At 59.4% G+C, this 22855-nt stretch overlaps 1 protein-coding gene across 2 annotated transcripts in view; it reads left to right on the top strand.

The window, feature by feature from the left end:
* The window catches only part of WNT7B (Wnt family member 7B), a 49177-nt gene that overhangs the window by 20601 nt on the left and 5721 nt on the right, over nt 1–22855 (top strand). For both annotated transcript variants that reach the window (XM_060113496.1, XM_060113495.1), the window contains exons 2-3: nt 5671–5897; nt 22268–22539. In XM_060113496.1, the coding sequence (XP_059969479.1) occupies nt 5671–5897; nt 22268–22539 (499 nt within the window). The remainder of the gene's footprint in view (nt 1–5670; nt 5898–22267; nt 22540–22855) is intronic.

A 22855-nucleotide genomic window follows, 5' to 3' on the forward strand; every position in this document is an offset into this window, starting at 1 on the left:
TCTCTGGCAGGAGAAAGATCTTCTGATTGTCCAGTGGCAGCGCCCTTCTTGCACAATGCCGGGCTCCAACCCAGCGCCCTCTGGTCTGAGATCAGAGAGCCCTGCCCACAGCCCCCGGGGACGGGGATGAGGTGGGGGCTTCTTGTCTGCAGGGCCTGAAACCCTCCTCCTCTGAGCTCCCTTCATGGGATTGGCCCAGGCCAGGAGTGAGGAAAGTTCCAGACTTTCAGCTTTGCCCACTCCCCCTGGCATCTTGCCTGTGTCCTGAGGCCCCTCCCTGAATAGCGCAGGGAGATGAGCCCAGAGCAGAATTTTCCATGGAAAAAGTCAGCAACTGAAACACGAGCGCCCCGCCTGGCTTCTCTGTGCTCAGGGCCACGCAGAGCCGCCCTGCCAGCCTTTCCTGGGGCACCTGGGCGGGCAGCTGAGGGCGGGCAGCCTCCCAGAGGGTGAGAGCTGGGCCCACCCAGTGGGGCACCTTGCTGAGAGTGCCCATAGCATGTCCTCACCCCAAACTGCAGTTACCCCAGAATGCTGCCTGAGTCCGCCTTCTTGTCTCCTGCAGGGCATCAGTTCTGTAGCGACCATGTATTTTTACCCCTTCCCCACTCTGACGGTTTCCTAACGCGCCACTCACATCTGCAGCCCCCTCCCCTCCGGGTGGAAGGAACAGTGCGGGCAGGTCTTCAGGTGTAGTGAGGCCAGGTCCTGGGGTGAGGCGGGCCAGGCCTGTTCAGGGAGGCCAGTGATCAGACTGTGGGAGAGGGGATGGACGGGGCACTGGACCAGTTGCCAGAGCTCAACCACTAGCACCGGCAGCTGTCCAGAAACCTGCACAAATTAACGAGTGACCTGGAGTATTTTAAACGCGGAGAGGATGTAAGCTGTGTTTTGAGAATGAAGAGTGGGTGTAGTTTCCCACTCCAGGCCGTCTTCTATATTATGCTCCTACTGTGTGCTGTGCTCTGAGACACGGTGCTGTCTCCACCTGAGTTCTGGAAGCAGAGACCTGGCTGTGTGGCCTTGGGCAGGTCCCTTAGCCTCTCTGAGCTCCAGTCCGCACTCCTGTAACATGGGGATGGCAAGGCTCATCTTGCAAAGAGAGGATTGAGACACAGCGGAGTCCTGTGCTGTCCAAGGCGGGTGCTCAGAAGGGGAATATTTAATATCTTTAGGGGAAAAAAATCTCCACATTCTAAGGGAGACAATGTTGAAATCATTTCTGAATTATCAACCATATCAGATGATTTTTGGTCCTGGTGTACAGTGCCACTCTCTTCTCTGAAGCTTTTGTTTTACCTCTAATCCACACACTGACATCTGGAGGATGGCTGGGGGCTCCCATCCCCCTACTGCATCAGCACCAGTCGCCTGGGAGAAGCATATAGGGTACCAGCCGGGCAAGGCCCCTCTGGTCCCCTTCCACAGATCCCACCTATGGCCGGGGGTGTGGAAGTCCTGTGTACAGAGAGCATTTTTCAAAAATTAATTAATTAATTAATTTTATTTTTGGTTGCATTGGGTCTTTGTTGCTGCACGCAGGTTTTCTCTACTTGCGGCGAGCGGGGGCTACTCTTCGTTGCGGTGTGCGGGCTTCTCATTGCGGTGGCTTCTCTTGTTGCGGAGCACGGGCTCTAGGCGCGTGGGCTTCAGTAGTTGTGGCGCACGGGCTTAGTTGCTCCGCGGCATGTGTGATCTTCCCGGACCAGGGATCGAGCCCGTGTCCCCTGCATTGGCAGGAGGATTCTTAACCACTGAGCCACCAGGGAAGCCCAGAGAGCATTTTTAAAAATTGTGTTCAAAGTTCATTTAACATAAAATTTGCCACTTCACTTTCACTGTGTTAAAGTATACAATTCCGTGGCATTTCATACATCCTCAGTGTTGTGTAACCATCACCTCTATCTAGTTCCGTAACTGTTCCATCACCCCAGGTGGGAATTCCACACCTAGGAAGCAGTGACTTCTCATTGCCCCTCCCCCAGCCCCTGGCCTACCCTGCTTCTGTCTCTGTGGATTTACCTTTGCTGGACATTTCATAGAAAAGGAATCATACAATATGTGGCCTTTCGTGTCTGGCTTCTTTCACTGAGTATAAAGTTTTTGAGGTTCATCCATGTAGCATGTGTCTGTGCTTCATTCCTTTTTATGGCCAAATAATATTCCATTGTCTGGGTAGACCACATTCTGTTTATCCATTCATCCGTTGATGAACATTTGGGTTATTTCCTCCTTTTGGCTATTGTGACTAGTGCGGCTGTGAACATCTGTGTACAGGTTTTTGTTTGAATGCCTGCCTTCATTCTTTTGAACATACATCTAGGAGTGGAATTGCTGGGTTCTATGATCCTTCCTTTTTGAGGAACTTCCCAGCTGCTGTCTACAGCGGCAGCACCATTTTACATTCTCACCAGCCATGCATAAGGGTCCCAGTTCCCCTGCATCCTTGCCAATGCATGCTATTTTCTGTTGTTTTGATCATAGCCGTCTTGGTGGGTGTGAGGTATTTCCTCTCTGTGGTTCTGATTTGCATTACCCTAATGATGATTGATGTTTAGAATCTTTTCCCGTGCTCGTTGGCCATTTGTCTCTCCTTGGAGAAAGGCTTAAGTCCTTCACCCATTTTTAAAATGTGGTTGTCTTCTTGTTATTGACTTGCAGGAGCTCTTTTTGACATAATCCCTGAGTATTCATTCATTCGTTCATTCATTCATCCACCCCACACTCATGATCGGCTACATGGGGCAGTCCCCGAGGCCCTAGGGCCGGCTCAGACCTGGCACTGCCCTCGACGTGTTTGCGGGCTGGTGGAGGAGCCGGGGGTGGAAACAACGACCATGAGACCAGGGGTGAGGTTGGTACTCGAGGGACAAGTGTCCACAATGCGTGTCCTTGGTGCCTGGGGAAGAGGGGTTTGAGCTCAGTGGGGTTTGTCCTTGGGCCTGGAAGGGCAGGAGAGTTTGCGAGACAGAAGAAAGGGAGGGAGACCAGCATGCCAGGCAGAGGGACGAGCGCAAGCAGGGGTGGCAGGGTCGTCAGAGGCCAGATCCTAGGAGGCCTCCGATTCTGATCAAAGGAACCCAGGGAGCTGTAGGTGGGCTCTCAGGGACACCATCAGGGTGGGGTGGGGGCAGGTGGGTGCTAGTGGTGGCCTGCCTGGAGGGGGGAGACCAGGGCTGCAATAATCTGTTTCTGCCCCCAGGTGCATCCAGTTAGACCCCATTTGTCTGAACTTCTGCCCCCAGGAGCAAGGGTTCTTATCCTGGGCAGCAGGGCCTTGGCAGCCCAGAGCCTGCTGGAAGAATCTGGGGATGGGGAATGTGCTTTTAGCATCCAGGCTCCGACCCGAGGCCTGGAGGCTGGTGTCCGGCAGGGTTCCCATCCATCTCATTTCCCTGGGTTGGTTTTCTGAGCATCTACAATTACTTTGGGCTGAATTCCCCAGATTCCAGCCCGCTCCCAGCCCCGCCTGCCCAGATGCTCTTCCTTCACGCCAGCCTCAGGCATTGCTGCCCATTGTGCCCGTGGGAGACCCAGGGGGGTCTTGGCCAGATTAGTGGGTGGGGCTGGCGGGCCATGGGGATTGAGTGTTGCTGGGGCGTCCTGGTCGCAGCACATGCTGTGGGCTCAGGCCACACGGGGACTTTCCCAGCTGGCTGTGGGTGCTCGGCTGCCCTGGAAAAACACTGACTCGTTTCTCTCAAGAAAGGGACTGGCAGGCTGTGGGCAGAAGGAGGGAACTCACCGTGCTAGGAGGCCAGGGCCTGCGCAGCGGCTTTAGGGAGCCCCTCGTGGCCTCCCCACTCCCACCTTTTGCCCCCTGATCTGTTGTTTGGAAGCCAGACTCTGTCTTGAAACCCAGCTGTTGCTGTGGGCCTGTGGAACCCAGCCCGCCTCCTTTCAGCTTGCTGTCCCTTCCCTGGGTGCTTAAAACCAAGCAATTGATGCAGCTTCTGTGGGAAACAGCCTGCCGGTTCCTCAGAAAGCAAAACCAACTACCTCGTGACCCAGCAATTCCACTCCTAGGTACATGCCCCGAAGAATGGAAAATAGGGACTCAAAGAAAACTTGTGTGCACACGTTCAGAGCAGCGTTATTCACAACAGCCAAAAGGTGGAAACAACCCAAATGTCCATCAGTGATGAAGGGATAAACAGAATGTGATCTCGCCATACAATGGAATATTATTTGGCCATAAAAAAGAAGGAAGTTCATGATACAATGAGGATGACCTTTGAGGAGGTTATACTAAGTGAAAGAAGCCAGGCACAAAAGGTCACATGTTGTATGATTCCATCGGTATGAAATGTCCAGAACCAGCAAATCCACAGGCGCGGAAAGCAGATTAGTGGCTGCCAGGGGCTAGGGGAGTGACTGCTAAGGGGTAGGGGGTTGCCTTCTGGGGTGGTGACAGTGCCTTGGAACTTGATAGAGGTGGTGGTTGACCAACATTGGGAATGTACTCAATGCCACAGGACTTTAAAATGGTTAACTTTCTGCAATGTGAATTTCACCTCCTTAAACAAATAAACAATCACACTGATGACACCCAGGGGAAGAGAGAAAGAGCTGAGCAAGTGCCCCCAGTTCCTGCAGGGTGCTGGGAGATTAATTACAAGGCACCCTCAGGGGACCACTCTGAGGATACAATGTTGCAATAAAGCACCCTGCCGAGCCCAGCATACAGTAGGTGCTCAATTCACATCAGCTCCTGTTTCCTCCTCTGAGTACACCCAGTCTTCCAGAAACAATAACAACAGTCATCCCCATGTGTTCAGCCTTTCTCCCCTTGGAGAGGGGGAGAAAGGTGTTTTTTTCGTTTTGTTTTGTTTTGTTTTTGCGGTACGCGGGCCTCTCACTGTTGCAGCCTCTCCTGTTGCGGAGCACAGGCTCCAGACGCGCAGGCTCAGCGGCCATGGCTCACGGGCCCAGCCGCTCCGCAGCATGTGGGATCTTCCCGGACCGGGGCACGAACCTGCGTCCCCTGCATCGGCAGGCAGACTCTCAACCACTGCGCCACCAGGGAAGCCCGAGAAAGGTGTCTTATACCCCATGTCATGGGTGTGAAAACTGAGTCTCAGAGAGGCAGAATGTCTCCCCAAGGTCACACACGGGCTGTGGCTGCAGTCAGGACCGGGTGGCTTGGCTCCCGGCCTGCCCAGCCTACTTAGCAGCCTGCCGGTCCAGGCACCCTGGGGTGGAGGGAGCTGGGGGTCTACAAGTGATGGGAAAGCCTCAGTTGTCTCGGAGTTGGGGTCTGCTGCTTGGGGGCAGCTATGGACAGTTGCAAGTTGGTGGCTGTCAAATCCACGAAGGGTCTGTGTGTCTGACTCGGAGGCACAGAGAGGCGTGGTTCTTGTATTCCACGGGACTGTTGATTCATGGAACTTGTGATCCCGTGGTTCTTGCGATCCCGTTCCTGCAAATTCGAGCCTGAGGGGGCACGGGTGTGTGTGCCTTTTCAAGCTGGAATCCTGTGTGCAGGTCAGTGGAACATGGTCCTTGAGGGCAGGGCTCTGTGCTTTGTTCCCTGGCGGGCAGAGCGTGGCACGAGGTGGGCTCCTGGAGCACGTCCGCTGGCCGAGGGACCGAGCGGGGAGAGTGGCAGGCGCGGGGGGGCGGGAGCCTGCCAAGGTGTCTCACCTGCTCGGCATCCTCTCCCCCCTGCAGAGCGCTGTCGTCCGTCGTGGCCCTGGGAGCCAACATCATCTGCAACAAGATCCCTGGCTTGGCCCCGCGGCAGCGTGCCATCTGCCAGAGCCGGCCCGATGCCATCATCGTGATTGGGGAGGGGGCGCAGATGGGCATCAACGAGTGCCAGTACCAGTTCCGCTTCGGACGCTGGAACTGCTCCGCCCTCGGCGAGAAGACTGTCTTCGGGCAGGAGCTCCGAGTAGGTAAGGGCGCCTCCGGGCTTGTGGGGACCCCGCCTTTGGGGCTTTGGGTGCCTGGGGGCCAGGCCACCCGCCCACCCACCGAAGGCCAGGCCAGGTGGCCCATGCTCGCTTTTCTACACCCTCTGGCTGATTTCTTTGCTGTAACAGCACTTCTCTGGGTCTGGCCTGCTGGAGGCCCAGGACCCCAGGGAGACCCGGACCCGGACCTGGCCTGGCCCTCTGGGACACTGCTGCGTCTGGAACAAGGGAGGTGTCGACAGGAGCCAGCCCGTGTGAATGGACGGGGGCCCTTGCTCTGGGCTGTCAGGCTGGGGGACACCGTCCCGTGTGGATGTGAGCGGGCAGGCTGGTGGCGCAGCGGTTAGAGGCACGCCGTGCTGATGCGCGGCAGCTGGGTGGCCCTAGGCACGAGGCTTTGTCTCTCCATGTCTCTGCGTCTGTATCTGGAAATGGGGTACCAGTAGTGGTTCCTGCATGGGGTGGTTGGGGGGCTTGATGTGAAAGGTGCCCGGCCCACAGGAAGAGCTGTATGACTGTAGCTGGGATTCGGAGAGTGGAAGGGACTCTGGCCAGAGGGAACAGCAGGGTGCGGCAGTGTGACAGGTGGGGGCAGGGAGGAGTCTGGCTGGAGGGAGGGCAGGGTTGGGGGGTTGTGCAGGGGGAGTTGGGACGGGGGAGAGGGGTAACCTCCGATTCCGTGGGCAGTGGCACATCCAGATTTCTGCGGGCGAGCCCCGCTGCGCTTTGCACAGTCCCTGGGCCACACGCCCCGCTCCCTGTCCTCACGGCCCCGGGGGAGGCTCCCGTGTGCCCATTTTACAGGGAAGGAGACTGAGGAGTGAAAGGGAGAAGTGGGACTTGTGGAGCCTGACCTGATTGGAGCCGCTGTGTGACCTTGGGTCTGGCCCTCGGGGCTTCGGGGCCTCAGTGTCCTCGTTTGTAACCTGAGCTCTGAGCAAGCAGGCCCTTGTCTGGGTCCCCAGTGCCTCTCCCAGTGCCTGTGTGCAGTAGGTACTTAATAAACAGCTGTTGAAGGAGTGAGGGTGGGGATGGTGAGACGACCTGCCACCCCCCGCCAGGCCATTGTGAGGGTCAGAGGGCAGGGACTGATAAGGCGACACAGTGCCGGGCATGCCCTGTTATCCCAGACCCCAGCCTGTGGGCACAGGTGAGCCTCCAAACGTGTGATTACAACAGGTCCTTCCGTTCCCAGAGGGCCAAGGAGCCTGGGCCTTTCGAGCAGAGTCACAGCTGGCAGGACTGAGGCCAGAGCTGAGCTCTGCAGGGCTTGGAACACCTGCGTGGGGCTGGAGGAGGCACAGGGGAAAGCCCCCAGGGGCTCCTTTGCAGTGAGCAGCCTGTGGGTGGCACCTGGCATGGAGGGTGGCACCGCCCCCTCCCGAGGGCCACACCACCCAAGTGCAGCTTCCTCCCTCCGGGTGCCATTGGAGAAGGTGGGACTCCCTGCCCTGTCCCCCGCAGTTGGGAGGGCATGGGCACCGGTGCCCGCTTCATGCCAGGTGCCCACCTGCCTGCCTGGCACCCCCCTTCCCACCCCCCCCACCCCCCAGGACCCTGGGCTTCGATGAAGCTGTGACCATCCCCACTGCACAGCTGAGGACACTGAGGCCAGGGGAGTTGTGCGGTGGCCAGTGGCCACACGGGAGAGCTGGGTTCAGGTCCCCTTTCTGGTAGCCCTCCCTGCCTCCCTGTACAAAGGGGGATGGGCAGTGGACATGGTCCTGTGGCCTGAGGACAGGTGGGAACTTGCCCTTCATTTAGGACCTCAAGACATAGGCGGTGAGGGAGACCTGGCCACTCTGATCCTCTCCTCAGGGTCAGGCCCCAGGCGGGGAGTTCACCAATAGTACCAATAGTAAATGTCGGGCTCCTATGCACCCTCCAAAGCCCAGAGGATTGGTGTTGGCCCCCCTGCCAGCGACCGGCCCCCGCATAGGGGACCCACATCACTTTCCCGGAGAGCAGCCCCTGGTGCTGTAAGGATCGCGGCTTACAGCTCACAGCTGTTCCTTCTTGGAGTCTAGCCCTCTGCCCACAGAGAGGGGTGCCTACAGCCAAGGACGGGCTGATGCAGAGGGTATAAAGTCCCCTTGTGCAGGTGGGGCTGCTCTGTGACATTCTTCATGCCCTGAGCTCCCCGGATCAGGCATCTCAGGCTCTGCTTCTAGGGAGCCCACCTAGCACACCCCCTCTCACTTTCACAAGCATTTCAGAGGCAGAGTTTCTGGCAGAGATGTCCACACCCACTGTCCCCGTCCCTCATTTTCTCACTCCAGTCACCCCTGTCCCGCCCATTAGTGACCTTGGTGTGGCTGACTGACCCTCTTCCTTGGCTGGGCCCCAGCTCACCTGGGCTTCCTCTAGCCTCTGGTTGCTTCTTCCCAGCCCCGCCCCAATCAGCTCTCCCCCAGCGTCAAGACCAGCACGGCTGCCCGCTGTGGACCACTCGGCGCGGCTGACCCATGGGAGCCTCTGGTCAACACGCTCAGCATCTTGCTGCTGAAATCTCCATCCTCAACCTCCCCTGCTGGCCTGACCACCCAGTCGTTCAGCAGAAACCTTGGGTTGTCCCCTCTGTCCATCCCCCCACTCTGCCCCATGGCCACCGCGGGCCCGCCTCCCTGGCCCTCCTCTGGCAGCTGTCAGTTCCTGCCTCTGCCTCCTTCCCCTCCCCGTCCATGCCATGTCACTCCCTTCCTCCAAAACCTATAGTAGCTCCCTGTTGCCCAGGATAAAGTTAGCTTCCTAGCTTGGAGTCTGAGTAGCCCCTGCCTCCCTCCAGCCCTTCTCGAAACTAGAGCTTTAGCCATCGCTGACTTCCTTCTCTTCCCCTAGCCTGCTGGGCCCCTTCCCTCCTGCAGCTTCTCACCCTGGGAGGCCCTTCCCCTCTGCCTGCTTATTCACATCTGATTTCCCCACTGGCCAGCAACGCCTTTTTTCACCCCTCCTGGCCCTTCCTCATCCACAGGGGGGCTGAAGTCACGCCCTGGCGCTTCATCCTCCCGGGTCTGTCAGCCCCGGACCAGCTCAACACCTGCCTAAGGTTCCCTCTGCTCTCTGCCCCTGGGGGGTGGGCTTTCTAACACCCAGGCTGTCTCCCGACCAGCCTGAAGCCCTCCCTGGCTCCTCGCTGCCCTCTGAGGAAGGCCCAGCTCTCAGCCAGGAGGGCCCTGGCTGCAGGCTGGGCTGGGCTGAGCCCTGCAGGCAGCAGAAGCCCCTCTGTGTGCTGCCATGGTGGTCTGAGCAGGCCCCTTGCTCCGCCCAGGGCTCAGCTCCTGGGACTCACAAGCAGGAAGTCCGGCTGAGCAGTGAGGCCAGCCCATGTAAGAGGCATGCAGGTGCCCCGGGCACAGGATCGGAGCCGGGCCATGGGCTGGCAGGCAGCCACTCGAGCGGTGCCAATTAATGATTGGCCCTGAGAGGGGGGATGGCCTGGGTGGGTGGGACAGGCCCCCTTCAGGCCCTGCCTGTGACCTTGGGCCACGCCTAAATCTTGAGAGCTGAAGGCAAACCCTTTAAAGGCGCAAATCAACGCCTGTGCAAAGTTCCAACTCCTTTTCCAGCACCTGGTGCTGTTGCTTGTATGCTTCCAGGGATGGGGAGCTTACTACTCCACATAAGATAGATCTTTCTTATGATGATCCTGTGCCGGCTTTGTCCTGGGGCCCTCTGGGGGCCAGTTACTGTGCTTCCTCTGGGGAGTTGAGGCCCACCCTAATCCTCCTTTCACCAATGAGGTCTCCCCTCACACAGAGCAGCCTCCACCCTCTGGCCACCGGAGCCCACCCAAGCCTATTTCCTCCCCTACAGAGCGAGGCTGGGCCACCCTGGCCCCTCCTACCCATCTCTCCTGTTACCTGGAAATGAGCTTGTGGGGGTGGGGTGCGTGAATGTGTCCCCAACTCAGCTGTCTTCTTCCATGGGGTGCGGGAGGACGCGGAAAGCATGAGAGTCAGGGGTGAACCTCGTATTCCAGGGACACCTGTTAGAAACTGAGGGTCCCCAGGGATCCCGAGCAAGGCAGGGCATTTCTAACAGGCGCCATAACGGAATGAGGACTGTTGTCGAGGGCTTCCTTGATGGGGTGACGTGTCCGTTGAGACCCGAGGGAGGATCAGAGTGACCCAGACCAGCCTGAAGGTGAGAGCAGGGAAGGGGGCTCCAGGTGGAGGGAACAGCATGTGCCAAAGCCCAGAGGCCAGAAAGTGGATGGTATTTTCCAGGAACTGTGGGAGCGTCCGGAGCAAACGGGAAGCTGGGTAGGCCCGGAGGCGGCAGGAGGGGTCACAGCTGGAGGGCTATGGGCTGAGGTGTGAGTGCTGTGAAGGCCAGGAAGGCACAGACGGGTCTGAGCAGAGAGGGGCTTCTGCCGCCCACTGCCCCCTCTCTGCCTGAGCCCAGCCCCTTGGGACCTGCTGTCACGGGGCATGGGGGCTGCAGCTGCGTGCACTCGGGCCCCCGCCCACCCCGAGCTGCCATGGAACACTGAGCCCCGCCCATCACGTGCCGCTCGGACATGACCAGGCATAGGGGCCACCCCTAATCCTGCCTCACGTGGCACCCGTTTGTTTTGTGGGTGAGATTTGCGTTAGGAGCAAGCCCTGAACCTCCTGGCTGCCTGCAGGAGGGGCTCAGCAGAGGCCATCAGTTTCTGGACAATCTGAGTGAGCAGAGTGACCTACCTCTGAGTGTCTGAAAGGCGAGGGTCTGGGGGCTTCCAAGTCGGCCACTGGTCGGGGCCTTGGAGGAGAAAGGGCACTCCCAGGCCCCGTGCACCTACTGCATGCCCGGCCCCCTGCCCGGGACTTGCACACCAGGCTCAGGGAGGTCCGACATGAGTCCCCAGGAGGGACGAAGGCTGCACTGTCCACTCTGGGGGCACAGGCCACCACAGGCAGGAGAGCACTTGAAATGTGGTGCGTGCGAGCTGCGATGTGCCGTTGAGTGTCAGATACATGCCAGGTTTCAAAGACTTGGAGAGAAAAAAAGCAAGTAATGATCTTTTCACATTAAGGTGTAGAAATGGTAATATTTGGATATATTGGCTAAATAAAATATGTTACCAAATTTAAGTTCACCTAATTATCTTCACTTTCCTTTATGTGGCAACTAGAAAAGTTAAAATGACCTGCGTGGCTTGTGTGAGACTTCTGTTGGTGGCACTGCTCTCAGAGGGGTCAGGAGTTGCCCGGCGTCACCCTGGTCAGGGGCAGAGCGGACATTTGAACCCAGGTCTGACTGTCTTCTCCCAGGACGCCGTCCTCCAGCTCGGCTGAGGGCAGAGGGTCACTGACCATCTGCTTCCTGGGGCAGCGCAGGGGCATGAGGGTGGCTCCCTTTGGCAGCCCCTGTAACTGCTCAGCCTGCAAGCACTGAGTGCCTGCTGTCTGTCAGGCCAGGGGCAGGGCGCTGGCAGTGGAGTGAAGGCCACTCAGCCCTGCCCACGGAGCCTTGCACCCAGGATGCCCTGGGTGAGCCGATGGGGCTGGACTGGGAGGCCTGCCTGGGCCCCCGGCCTTGCATGGGGCACGCCCTCTCGGCCCACAGGCCCCAGCTCTGAGGGACACAGAGCTTCGTCCTGTCTGTCCTGGTCACTCCCTACCCCCACCCCCACCCCGGGGGCCCAGCCTGAGGCAGCAGAACGGACACTGTCCAGGCTCGAGGCTCGGGGTCCCGGCAGCCAGGACACTAGGGAGAACTGGGGCCTCGAATGTCAGAATCAGAAAGACTTTCCCAGAGGCAGGGCTCCCCAAGCCCACTCCTGGTTCAGGGTGTGATGAGCCTTGGTCTCTCCAGGTGGCCCTGGCTCTGGGCCCCTGCATTGGAGGCCAGCTTGCTCCCGGGAGCAGTGGTTCCTGAGACGACCAGGCTCTGGACCCGCCAGAGGTGAGCAGCTGGGGGCTTAGGCTGGGCGGTGGTTGATCCCTTCCACGTGACTCCTCTAGGTCCGCCTGGAGCTCATCCAGGATGGGAATTTTCCACCTTCACTGGCAGGGCCCAGACAGACAGGACAGGCTGTGGGGGGCGGATGGGGTCTGGGAGGGGAGAGGGCGCTGCCGCGGTCCCACCGTGTGACCCTGGGCATGGCCTCCCATTCTCCGGGCCCCGGTCTACCCACCCACACCAGGGCTGAGGCTGGGGCCCTGACGCCACTAGGACTTGGGGGGCGTCTCTCCTCAGAATAGGGGCAGGAAGGCCCTCTGCTTCCTTGGCACACACATCTGCCCAGGGCTCCACGGACAAAGGGTCCAGGATGCCGGGCTCTGGTCCACCGAGCAGGACACAGATCCCAGGTGGGCGGGCCTCCAAGGGCAAGGCCTGGTCCAGACCTCAGTCTGTCTCCAGCTGGGACCCCTCCTGCCGCCACTGTGGGAGCACCATTCCTCCCAAGGCCGCTGCGGCCGGGCCCTTGCACAAACATCACTCGTTCCTGGTTCCCCTGTCTGCACAGCATAGATGGGGAGACTGAGGCCCACAGAAGCCTGTCTTGGCCAAGGTCACACGCCTGTGAGAACTAGAGATCTGAACCCATGGGTCAGCCCTGTGCCCCGGTGGGGGTCCAGGTGCCGGCTGGTGGGGACAGGGGGCAGCTGCGGGGTGGGCAGGGAAGGGGCTCTGGTTCCATCGCGTCCCCCCTCACAGGCAGTGGCTGATTTTGCCGCAGGCCTGATGAAGGAAGGAGTGGTCTGAGGCAGGCTGCCTGGGGCTGGCCTCCCTAAGGAGAGAGGCCGCAGAAGAGGCCTTGCCAGCCTCCCCAGAGCCACGGGGCAGGGGTGGAAGCTCCTGGAAGGCCAGCCCAGCTGGGGACGCAGACCCCTGGGCCCTGGCTGCCCCTCGCCACATGGCCCTGGGCCAGGCCCCCCGGGCCCAGCCGGAGCACGACCCCCCTGAAGGGCCGCTGTGGCTGTGAGGGCCCTGCTGGGTCAGAACAAAGGCCGCGGGCGCGGGTGTGCCGGCGTGTTCGGACCTGGCACGACTGTTTCTACTCCTCTGTTTATGACAACGGCAGGGAAGAGCTTAGCGTGGAGACACTGACTCAGCCGGGGACGAGCCGGGGCGGCGGCTGGGACGGGGCCGGAGAGAGCCAGGGGGACAGAGAGCGACAGAGGGACGTAGAGAGAGAGGCAGAAACTGAGAGGGAAGGACAGAGACCTACAGCAAAAGGGACACAGAGAGGGCAACACACACACACATACACAGGCACACGCACCTGCACACACACAGCGCCAGTGCAGGCCTTCGCCTGTCCCAGCCCCAGGGTCCAGGCCGCTCTGCGATGGGTGATCCACGCGGCGCTGGACCCCGCGAGGTGGGTGACGTTATCACCTCCCTTTAGCAGGTACAGAAACAGGCACGGGGGTGCAAGGCAGCCTCTCCAGCAGGAACTCAGCAGAGCGTGGATCACGCCCCGGTGGTGGTCCAGGCCAGGCCCCCCACACTGCCAGAATCCTAGGTCAGGATGGCAGGGGGCCTGGTGGGGCGGGCCCTCTGGGCTTCTGACCCTTCAAGTGCACAAATGGGGATTTGGGGCCTGATGGGCCTAGAGGCATCTCTGGGCTCCCCTGCCTCCCCACTCCCATGGCCTCTCCACCTCGCCCGTGTGTGCTGGGATGCAGCTCAGGCAGGGGGTGTGTGCCCAGGCCCCATGACTGAGCCAAGGCTGGGACACGGGCACTGCGCTGCCCCGCTGGGGGACCGCAGCAGCTGCTGGTGTGGCCTAGGGTGTCTCCTGGCCTCCCTGGCCTCCATCTCTCCACCTGTAAACTGTGGGCAGGGGGAGGTATTCTCCCACCCCTTCTAAGCTCCTGGGAGCCTGAGGGCTGAATGGGGTGGTGGTGGGGGGTCTCAGAGGAGCGGGGGAGCTCACCAGCTGGCACTGTCCCACTGGCTGGGCCAAGGACTCGGGAAGCCCACCCTGTCCCATGTCCAATGTCGGTCACAGCAGCACCCTCCAGGGGCTTTCCATGTTCGTAGAATAAAATCTAATATCATCCCCACAGGCTCCCAAAGTCACCATGGAGTGGCTGTCTCTCCTGCATCAAACCACACACGCGTGGCTCATTCCCTCCCCGTGACCTTAGCCTTGCTGTTCCCTCTGCCTGAACACTGTTCCCTGCACCTTTGCATGGCTCATTCCTCTTGTCATTTAGGACTCACCTTCGGCATCCTTCTCGAGAGGGTCCCACACTGGTCAACCTCCACCCAAGTCCCTCCCTACAGCCGCCCGTCCTGCTGTCCTGTCCGTGGTTCTGACTGAGGCCCTCTGCCTGCCCTCCCTGTGAACCCCTCCCAAGCCCACTAGTCCCCTGGGCTGTGATGTGTTAGTCTTGTCCCGCTGTATGCTTGGCCGTGGGCTTGGGGATGGGTAGGGGCTGAGGGCCTCCTCCCTGGGGCCCTGGGGTTGGCCAGGAGGGCAGGCCATGCTTGGTGCTGGGCTGGTAGCAGAGGAGTGAGGGAGGGAAGGGTGAGAGATGGAGTAGGGTGCCCGGGCGTGACACAAGCAAGCCTGGGCCTCAGGCCTGCTCAGTGAGGGGGGAGACAGACTGTATGGTTTCCCTGTTCTGGTGGGTGTGGGGGGAGTGGTCTGAGCATGGCCTCTGGGGTCCTGGGTCAGATCCCAGCTCTGTGGTCAGCCTGCCATGAGACCTTGGGCCAGTCACCCGCCTCTTTTGAGCCAAGCATCCTCACTGTGAGGTGGGGGCCCTGTGAGGGTTTAAATCGAGTAGGACAGGTTGTTTGCAATCCCCTAAAACCATCAGAGGCTGTATATTTTTAGAACAGCTTTATTGAGATGTAACTCATATACAGTCCAATTCAAGCATTTAAAGTGTACTATTCACTGGATTTTAGTGTAGTCATAGGTTGTGCAGCCATCACCATAGTCAATTTTAGAACATTTTCATCACTCCAGAAAGAAACCCTTAGCGATCATCCTCCAATCCCCCTTGCCCTTGGCATCACTTATCTGCTTTCTATCTATGTGGATTTACCTATTCTGGACATTTCATATCAATGGAATCATACACCATGTGGCTTTTGTGTCTGGCATCTTTCACTGAGCATGATGTTTTCAAGGTTCATCCATGTTGTAGCCTGTGTCAGTGCTTCATTCCTTTATATGGCTGAATAGTGTTTCATTGTGTGGAGAGACCACAATTCTTTATCCATCCATCCGCTGATGGACATTTGAGTTGTTTCCTCCTTTTGGCTATCGTGAATCATGCTGCTGTGAGTATTTACATACAAGTTGTCATGTGGACACGTGTTCATTTCTCTTGGGTACATAGCTAGGAGAGGAATTGCTGGGTTAAATATTAATAGTAACTCTGTAGTTAACATTTTGAGGAACCTCCAAATGGTTTCCAGAGCGGCTGCACCATTTTCCATTCCCACCAGCAGCCCATGAAGGTTCTGATTTCTCCACGTGCTCGTCAGCACTTGTTAGTGTCTCTCTTTTTACTTTAGCCATCCTAGTGGGTGTGAAGCGCGTCTCATCGTGGCTTTGATCTGCATTTCCTTGATGGCTAATGACGTTGAGCATCTTTTTTTGTGCTTAGTGGACATTTTTATACTTTCTTTGGAGAAATGTCTATTCGGATCCTTTGCCCATTTTAAACTGGGTTGTTTGCCTTTTTATTACTGAATTGTAGAAAAATGCTGTGTTTTTTCAAAGAGGGGCAAGTACAGGTTGGCAGAGAGGCAGGGTTTGACAGATCTGAGCTGTGTTAGCCACGAGCACAGGAACACACACAGGAGCACACACTTGCTCACACTTATAGGAACTGCATTTGTGCAAACGTTAAGTCCAGGCATATGCCCAGGGACACGGGCATGGGGACACATGCAGAGGTACACACGCATGGATGCCTAAACCTGTGTACACCCACGGAGAGCCCATGTGTCACGGTGTGTCCCACACGTGTGGGCATGAAGCTCAGGTCAGCGACCCTCTGTGTGCTGGGGCCAGGCCTGCCCTCCCAGGACCACGCGTGGGTCCTCTGACATGGTGACTTGGCCATATCAGAGCAGTTATCCTTATTTTGCAAAGTGGGGACATCGAGACATAGAAAGGCCCCTTGATTGGTCCAAGGTCACCCAACTGGCCAATTTTAGGGTCTGGACTTGAACTCAAGGTCTCAGACTCTGAGCCCCTTCTCTAGGGCTTTGACCTCACCTCAGTCATTCCGGAATGTCATGTCTGGGCTCCCCCACTTCCTGAGCCACTGTGTGACTTTGGGCAGCATGCTGCCCCTCTCTGGGCCTCAGACACCTTGTCTGAGGAGTAGCACTGAGTAGCACTGGATGGTCCCTGAGGCCCTCCGAGCCTCTAGGTTCCAGATCCCCAGCTCCCCTTCTCAGAGGGATCCAAGTGCCTTTCTCACCTTGCCTCCCCAGGCCTGCAGTTAATCAGGTCATTATGAGCTCAATTAGGGCTTTTTGTGGCTTTCTAAAGATAGTGTGCCAGGCCCCTAGGGATTCTAGGAAGTGGCCGGTGGCTTTGAGTGGACACTGAGGAGGGTGTGTGTGCCTGGGGCCTGGGGAGGGCGGGCACAGCCCCCAGCTCTGCCCTGGGAAGGTGAGGGGACCTCTGTTCTGCCCAGGCCCCCGCATGACCCAGGAGCCACATTTGTCCCCTCCAGTAACTGCTCACAAAGATCTGCCTGGTCCCCAGCGTCCTCATCAGGGTCAGGGTGAGGGGACAGCTGGGTGGGCTAGGCCCTACTGACCCAGGAAGACCCTCTTTCCCTGGGAGTCAGGTCTGGCAGGCACGGAGCGGGGCAGTGGGGGCGTGGTTAAGCTTGAGTAACCACGAGCAGAGAGAGAGCAGAGCTGGCTGGCCCCTGAGTGGCCAGCGCCTCAGTTTACCCGTGGGGCAGTGGTCTCTGAGGGCTTGGCTGGTGTGGATTCATCCAGAGTAGGCATGGAGGGGGCAGCTGGGCAGGCGGACTGGGAGGAGGCTGTGGACAGCACAGAGAGGGGCGTGGGCCTGTCCTGGGAGCCCTGCACTGTGCCTGGACTTCCCTGGCCCGCTCAGTATTTGGTGATGCTGAGGGCGATGCCCATTTGTCCTGTTTGCTCTTAGAGCTGCTCCTGGGGCCGTAGGGTGAATGGGGACACAGGCTCAGAGAGGGTTTGTGACTTGCCTGGGGCCGCACAGCAGGTGTGAGAATGCAAGTCCAAGGCTTTCTTGCCTGCTCCTCCCTGAGTCTCCCTGTACCTCTCTCTCTGCTTTCCCGAAACCTCGGGCCGCGGGCCCCACATGGCTAATGGAGCCCACCTTGACCTGTCAGGTGCCAGACGCAGACTGCAAGACCCTGTTGCTGGCTCTGGTGTCTGAGGGTACAGATCCACGCTGGGGTGGCTCTGGATCCCAAGAGGGGCCCCTGGGCCTCCCACGTCTGAAGCGTACCCCCAGGACAGCTGTGGCCCCAAACAGACCATCCTCGCTGCCTTCACCCAACTCCCCACCTTCATCACCAGACAGATGTGGAGCAGCCACTGTGCTCAGATGGCCATTACTGCTACTGCCTGGAGCAAATCGCTTCCTGCTTTTGAGGCTCAGTGTTCCCACCTGCGAGATGGGCCTCATCAAGAGGATCTATTCCGTGGGTGGTCGTGGAGATAGAAGAAGGTGGTGGGACTTCCCTGGTGGCGCAGTGGTTGAGGGTCCGCCTGCCAATGCAGGGGACACTGGTTCGTGCCCTGGTCCGGGAAGATCCCACATGCCGCGGAGCGGCTGGGCCCGTGAGCCATGGCCGCTGAGCCTGCGCGTCCGGAGCCTGTGCTCCACAACGGGAGAGGCCACAACAGTGAGAGGCCCGCGTACCGCAAAAAAAAAAAAAAAAAAAGAAGGTGATGAATGTAGTGCGTCCAGCCCCAGCCCTGCTCACATGAAGACTCAGGGAATAATGCTGCAGGGTGGGCGTACCTGGAAGAATCAGACATGGATCCTACCCACCACCCCTGCAGCCTGCGGGCACCTGGCAGGAGCCCAGAGGAGGGCCCTCACTCCAATGGGGCTTCCGGGAGCAGGGGACCTCCCAGCTGTGTCCAGAGCCTGGGTGAGCTGCAGACACATGGGCATGCAGGCAGGGTTCCCAGCAAAGAGGGGGCCAATGTCCCCCAGGGCAGGCAGCAGGGAGCCAGGCTGCTCCTGTTCCAGAGCAGTGGTGTGCGCCAGCTGCTGCACTTGGCCAAGTGGGGCTTGATGGCGTGGTGGGTGGGACGGCTGGGGTCAGGCTTCCAGGGCTTGAGGGCATCTCTGAGGCTTGGGGAGCCATTGATGTTTGCTGGCCAAGGCGAACGGGTTCAAAGGGCTTCTTTCTTTTTTTTTTTTTTTTTTGTGGTACGCGGGCCTCTCACTGTTGTGGCCTCTCCAGTTGCGGAGCACAGGCTCCGGACGCGCAGGCTCAGCAGCCATGGCGCACGGGCCCAGCCGCTCCGCGGCATGTGGGATCTTCCCGGACCGGGGCACGAACCCGTGTCCCCTGCATTGGCAGGCGGACTCTCAACCACTGCGCCACCAGGGAAGCCCAAGGGGCTTCTTTCTAAATTTACGCACTGGCTCCTTCTCAGCCTAGAGGACGTGCAGGCGACACGCCAGGGATTCCAAGCCGGCCCCTGTGGTGATCTGGGGAGGGGCCCGTCTCCTCCCTATATGTCAGGCACACTGTGACCTGGGGCCAGTAACGAAGCCCTCTGAGTCTGCATCCAGGTCTGTGAAATGGGGCCACGGGGCTGTCGGGAGCATTAAATAAGATGCATGTGCAGAGTGCGGGCGCGTGGGAACCCCTCCGTCCAGGACCCCACCTCATCCTCCTCGGTTCTCCCTAGACTGCAGCTCTCTCACTGCTTGCCTCCCCCCTGTCTCCATGGTGAGATGAGAGGGTTTGGCTCATTAAAAGCAAATAAAAAAGGAATTAGTGGGAGCGGCAGCCTGGTGAGTAACTGATGAGTAACCGTGTCTGAGCTGAGCAGGGCAGAAACCAGGCGGGGGCACAAAGCCTGGGAGGGAGGGTTCTGTGAAATGCCCTCCAAACACACAGGCCTGGCCTGGGCGCCTGCTGGCCTGCTTGGGGGCATTAGGTTGGAGGACGTGGGAACCCCCCATCTGGCTGCTGATGGGGAGGGAGAGCGTTTGGGGAAGAAGAGGGTCACGGGCAGGGCTTCCGAGGGCACGCCACACTGTGCTCGCTTAGGCAGGGCTTGGTTGTGGCACTTTTAACGCCGTTGGCCTGGCCTCTTGGTGTGATTACACAACTGGTGGAGATTTCTAACCCCTTGCTGGGCGCCTAGCTTGTGACACGCCCACTCTGAGGCTAGCTCTACCTCCCCAGAGCTCCCAGCCAGCCTTGCCCTGCCGCACGCCTGGGGTCCACAGATGATCCGAGTGCAGCATCTCCTCTGCAAGGGGGCTGTGCACACCTCTTCTCCTGCCTCCTCCTGCCCACGGTCACTGAGCTGCACAGGGGTCAAGCTGGGGGCAGGAGGGCCTCCGGTGACCCACGCCCCAGGCCCCGAGTCCCTCCGTCTGCCTCGCTGGGCTTGATTCCACTGCCTGGGCTCCAGTCCGGCTTCAGCCCCTAACAAACACCCAGTCTCATAACTTCTGTGTGCCTCAGTGTCCTCCCCTGTGAGATGGGAAGAAGGATGAAACCTGCCTTGCACGATGGTCGGGACAGTTCGATGAGAACACGTGTTGAGGGTTAGAGGGGTGCTGGTGCTGTGGCAGCAGGTGAGTGACGGCGTGAGGAGAGAAGCGCAGCTCTGCTGATCCACTTTCTCGACAGTTCCAGGACCCCACCCCTCGTGTAGCCAGAGTGACCTCCAAGATCCAAATCCTACAGCCTCTTGCCCCAGCACCTGCACAGAAAGTGCCCTCTGCTTCATGGGACATCTCTGGCCACCCACAAGCTGGCTCCCTGGGACCTCGGCCACCTCTTTTCTTATTGCTCTTGATCTCAGACTTGCGCCAGCAACAGAAAGCCGTTTCACACCTCTGAACCTCTGCTCCTGCTCTGTGTGCACCAGGAGTGCGCACCTACCACCTACGCACCACACAACTATACACTCACACGCTCACATACTCAGACACCATGTACTCAGTCACACACATCATGTACACACACTCTCACGCAGTCATGGGGAGTTAACTCATACTTCTTGGTAAGATTTATTTTAAGATGTCACCTCCTGCAGGAAGCCTTCCCTGACTCCACCCCCCGCCCTCCCTTAGAGAGGCAGGTCAGGGCAGCAGAGTAGCCCCCACGCGGGAGGTGGGAAGTGTGGGCAGGAAGGGCCCACCCGGGAGGAGGGGGTGGATGTCCAGCAAGGCCCTGGGAGGGCAGTGCCACCCTGTGCCCTTTGCAGACCCTGATCTTTCTGGGGAGGAAGGGATGCCCGACACCACCTGCCTGTCAGCTCTTCTCAGAGGATGGAAGTTTCCAGGAAGCTATGGTCCCCTGTGAGACAGCAGAGGCCAACCAAAGCCTCCTCTGCCCTGGGCCCCTGAGACCAGGAGGTCTCACCCTGGTCCTCTTCCTGAATGGGAGAAACCCCGGGAACAGGGACCCCAGATAAGTGAGCCCCACAGGGAACAGGGACCCCACTGAGGGTGAGACCCCCAGGGTAGAGGAACTCACTGAGGATGAAGACCACCCTGGGGACAGGGACCCCACCAAGGGTGGGGCCCCCCCACCCTGGGGACAGGGACCTCCCTGAGGGTAAGCCCCCCAGGGGAACAGGGATCCCATCTAGGTGAGCCCCCCTCAGCTGGTTGGTGGGTGAGGAGGTGGACCCCAGAGCACATAGTCAGCGCCCAGCACAGGGCTGGGCATGCAGTTGGTGCTCAATGGATGTTTATGGAATGGGCCTAACTTGACCCTCCACCCTCTCTGTCTGGGGGGATGACGCCAGCCCCCAACAACAGGGACAGCACCAAGCACACAGAGGGGCACGCTGGTGCTCGCGGGGCACAAACACAGGGCTTGTGCAAGGATGGGGTCGTGGGTTTCCAGTGGCCACATCCGCTATTGCTGAGGGCGGTGCGATTCCCGCTCAGCAGAGCTTGGCTTTGGTCCAGTCGACATCACTGAGTTCTGTACCCATAGTGGCAGGTGCTGGGGACCACACAGACCCGGTCGTGGCCTGCAGGGAGCCTCTGTGCTCGTGGGCAAGGTGAGAGGGGCTCAAGAGACTGGGGCCAGGATGGCAGGATGCACAGGCTGGGGGCTGTGGAAAATAAAGAATGAGAGCTGGACCCGCTCATCTGAGGGGCCTTTGACACGTGTGGAGCTGGCAAGTCCCAGTGGTAGGGCTAACCAGGTGGACAGTGTCGAGAGCAATGAGAGCGTCAGACCTGCCACTGAGGGAGATCAGGCAGCCCGGGCTCCCTTCTGGCTGGTGGTCTGGGAAGGCTGCCTGGAGGAGGAGGCATTGGAACTGGCCTTGGAAAGTTGTTAACATTTGGGCATGAAGGGGAAGGAAATTACACCGAAAAGACCGGGAGCCCTCCAGGAGCATGTGAGCAGCACCGGATTTGGGTTGTTCTGGGTGGCGGATGGGGAGAGGGGGCTGGGGGGTCCAGCTGGACATGGACTTCAGGCTTGGACGGCAGGCTTTCCCTTCTCAGCTCAGGCAGAGGAGAAGGAGGGAAAGTGTGGGGGGGGGGCGGTACAGAGCTGCACTTTGCACTTGCCTGGAGGGTGGCTGGTGGGTGAGGAAGGTCGGGAGGACCGGCACCCGAGTGTGGCAGTTCAGAGACCCCTGAAGCAGGCAGGGGTGTTGGAGGAGAAGGGAGATTCAGGAGGCCAGGGCCTGGTGATGGGGTGACAGTGGGTGGTTAGAGAGAGAGAGAGAGACAGATGGCAACGAAGGGCCCTGGCGCTGCTCTGAGCTGGGGCGATTCTGTCTGGCCTCTGACTGATGGGGTGGGTGTCCCCCAAAGGGATCAGCACCAGTGGCTGGTTCATGAACAGCAGCGCTGGGAGGCTAACAGAGGCACACACCCCAAACATCCCCTCCCAGGCCCGCCCCCCACTGCCGTCTCCCAGGAGGAAACTGGGCCTCTCCAGCCCAGGCTTTCGGGACAGGAAGAGAAGTGTCTTACATGCTGGTGGCAGGGCCGTGGCATGCATCGAGTGCCCACTGTTTACCGTCCTCACCACAGCCCTGAAAGGTGGGTTCTATCGGCCGCACTTTGCTGAGTGAGAAGCTCAGAGAGGCTAAGGGCTGAGCCCAGGGTCACACAGCCGGCCGGCAGCAGGACCAGAGCCCAGCACTGGGTCCCCTGAGCCCACCGGGCCGGGACCTGCGGGGCTTCACCGTCCGCACCCGTCCCCTCCCCGCAGGGAGCCGTGAGGCCGCCTTCACATACGCCATCACCGCAGCCGGCGTGGCTCACGCCGTCACCGCCGCCTGCAGCCAGGGCAACCTGAGCAACTGCGGGTGCGACCGCGAGAAGCAGGGCTACTACAACCAGGCCGAGGGCTGGAAGTGGGGCGGCTGCTCCGCCGACGTGCGCTACGGCATCGACTTCTCCCGGCGCTTCGTGGACGCCCGCGAGATCAAGAAAAACGCGAGGCGCCTCATGAACCTGCACAACAATGAGGCGGGCAGGAAGGTAGGGCGGGCACTGGGCGGGGCTGGGAGGGCAGTGGGCGGGGCGGGGCGGACAGGCCTGGATCAGGTGTGACGGCCGCCGTTACACAGGTACGGTGTGGACCTCTCTGAGCTTTGGGCTCCTCTCCTAGCGGAGGGAGTTGGTGAACTGAACCCTGAAAGTGCGGGGTGGGTAGTGCTGACCACAAGCCGTTACTTCTGTCTGTCCCAGCAGCCCGAAGAGGTGGGCCTTACTGTTCCCATTACAGAGGTTTGAAAACTGAGGCTGGAAGTGAAGTGATGCCCGCGGCCCCCAGCTGGTGCGCGGTAGGGGTGAG

This window comes from Mesoplodon densirostris, chromosome 11 (assembly GCF_025265405.1).
Source record: "Mesoplodon densirostris isolate mMesDen1 chromosome 11, mMesDen1 primary haplotype, whole genome shotgun sequence".
NCBI lineage: Eukaryota > Metazoa > Chordata > Mammalia > Artiodactyla > Ziphiidae > Mesoplodon > Mesoplodon densirostris.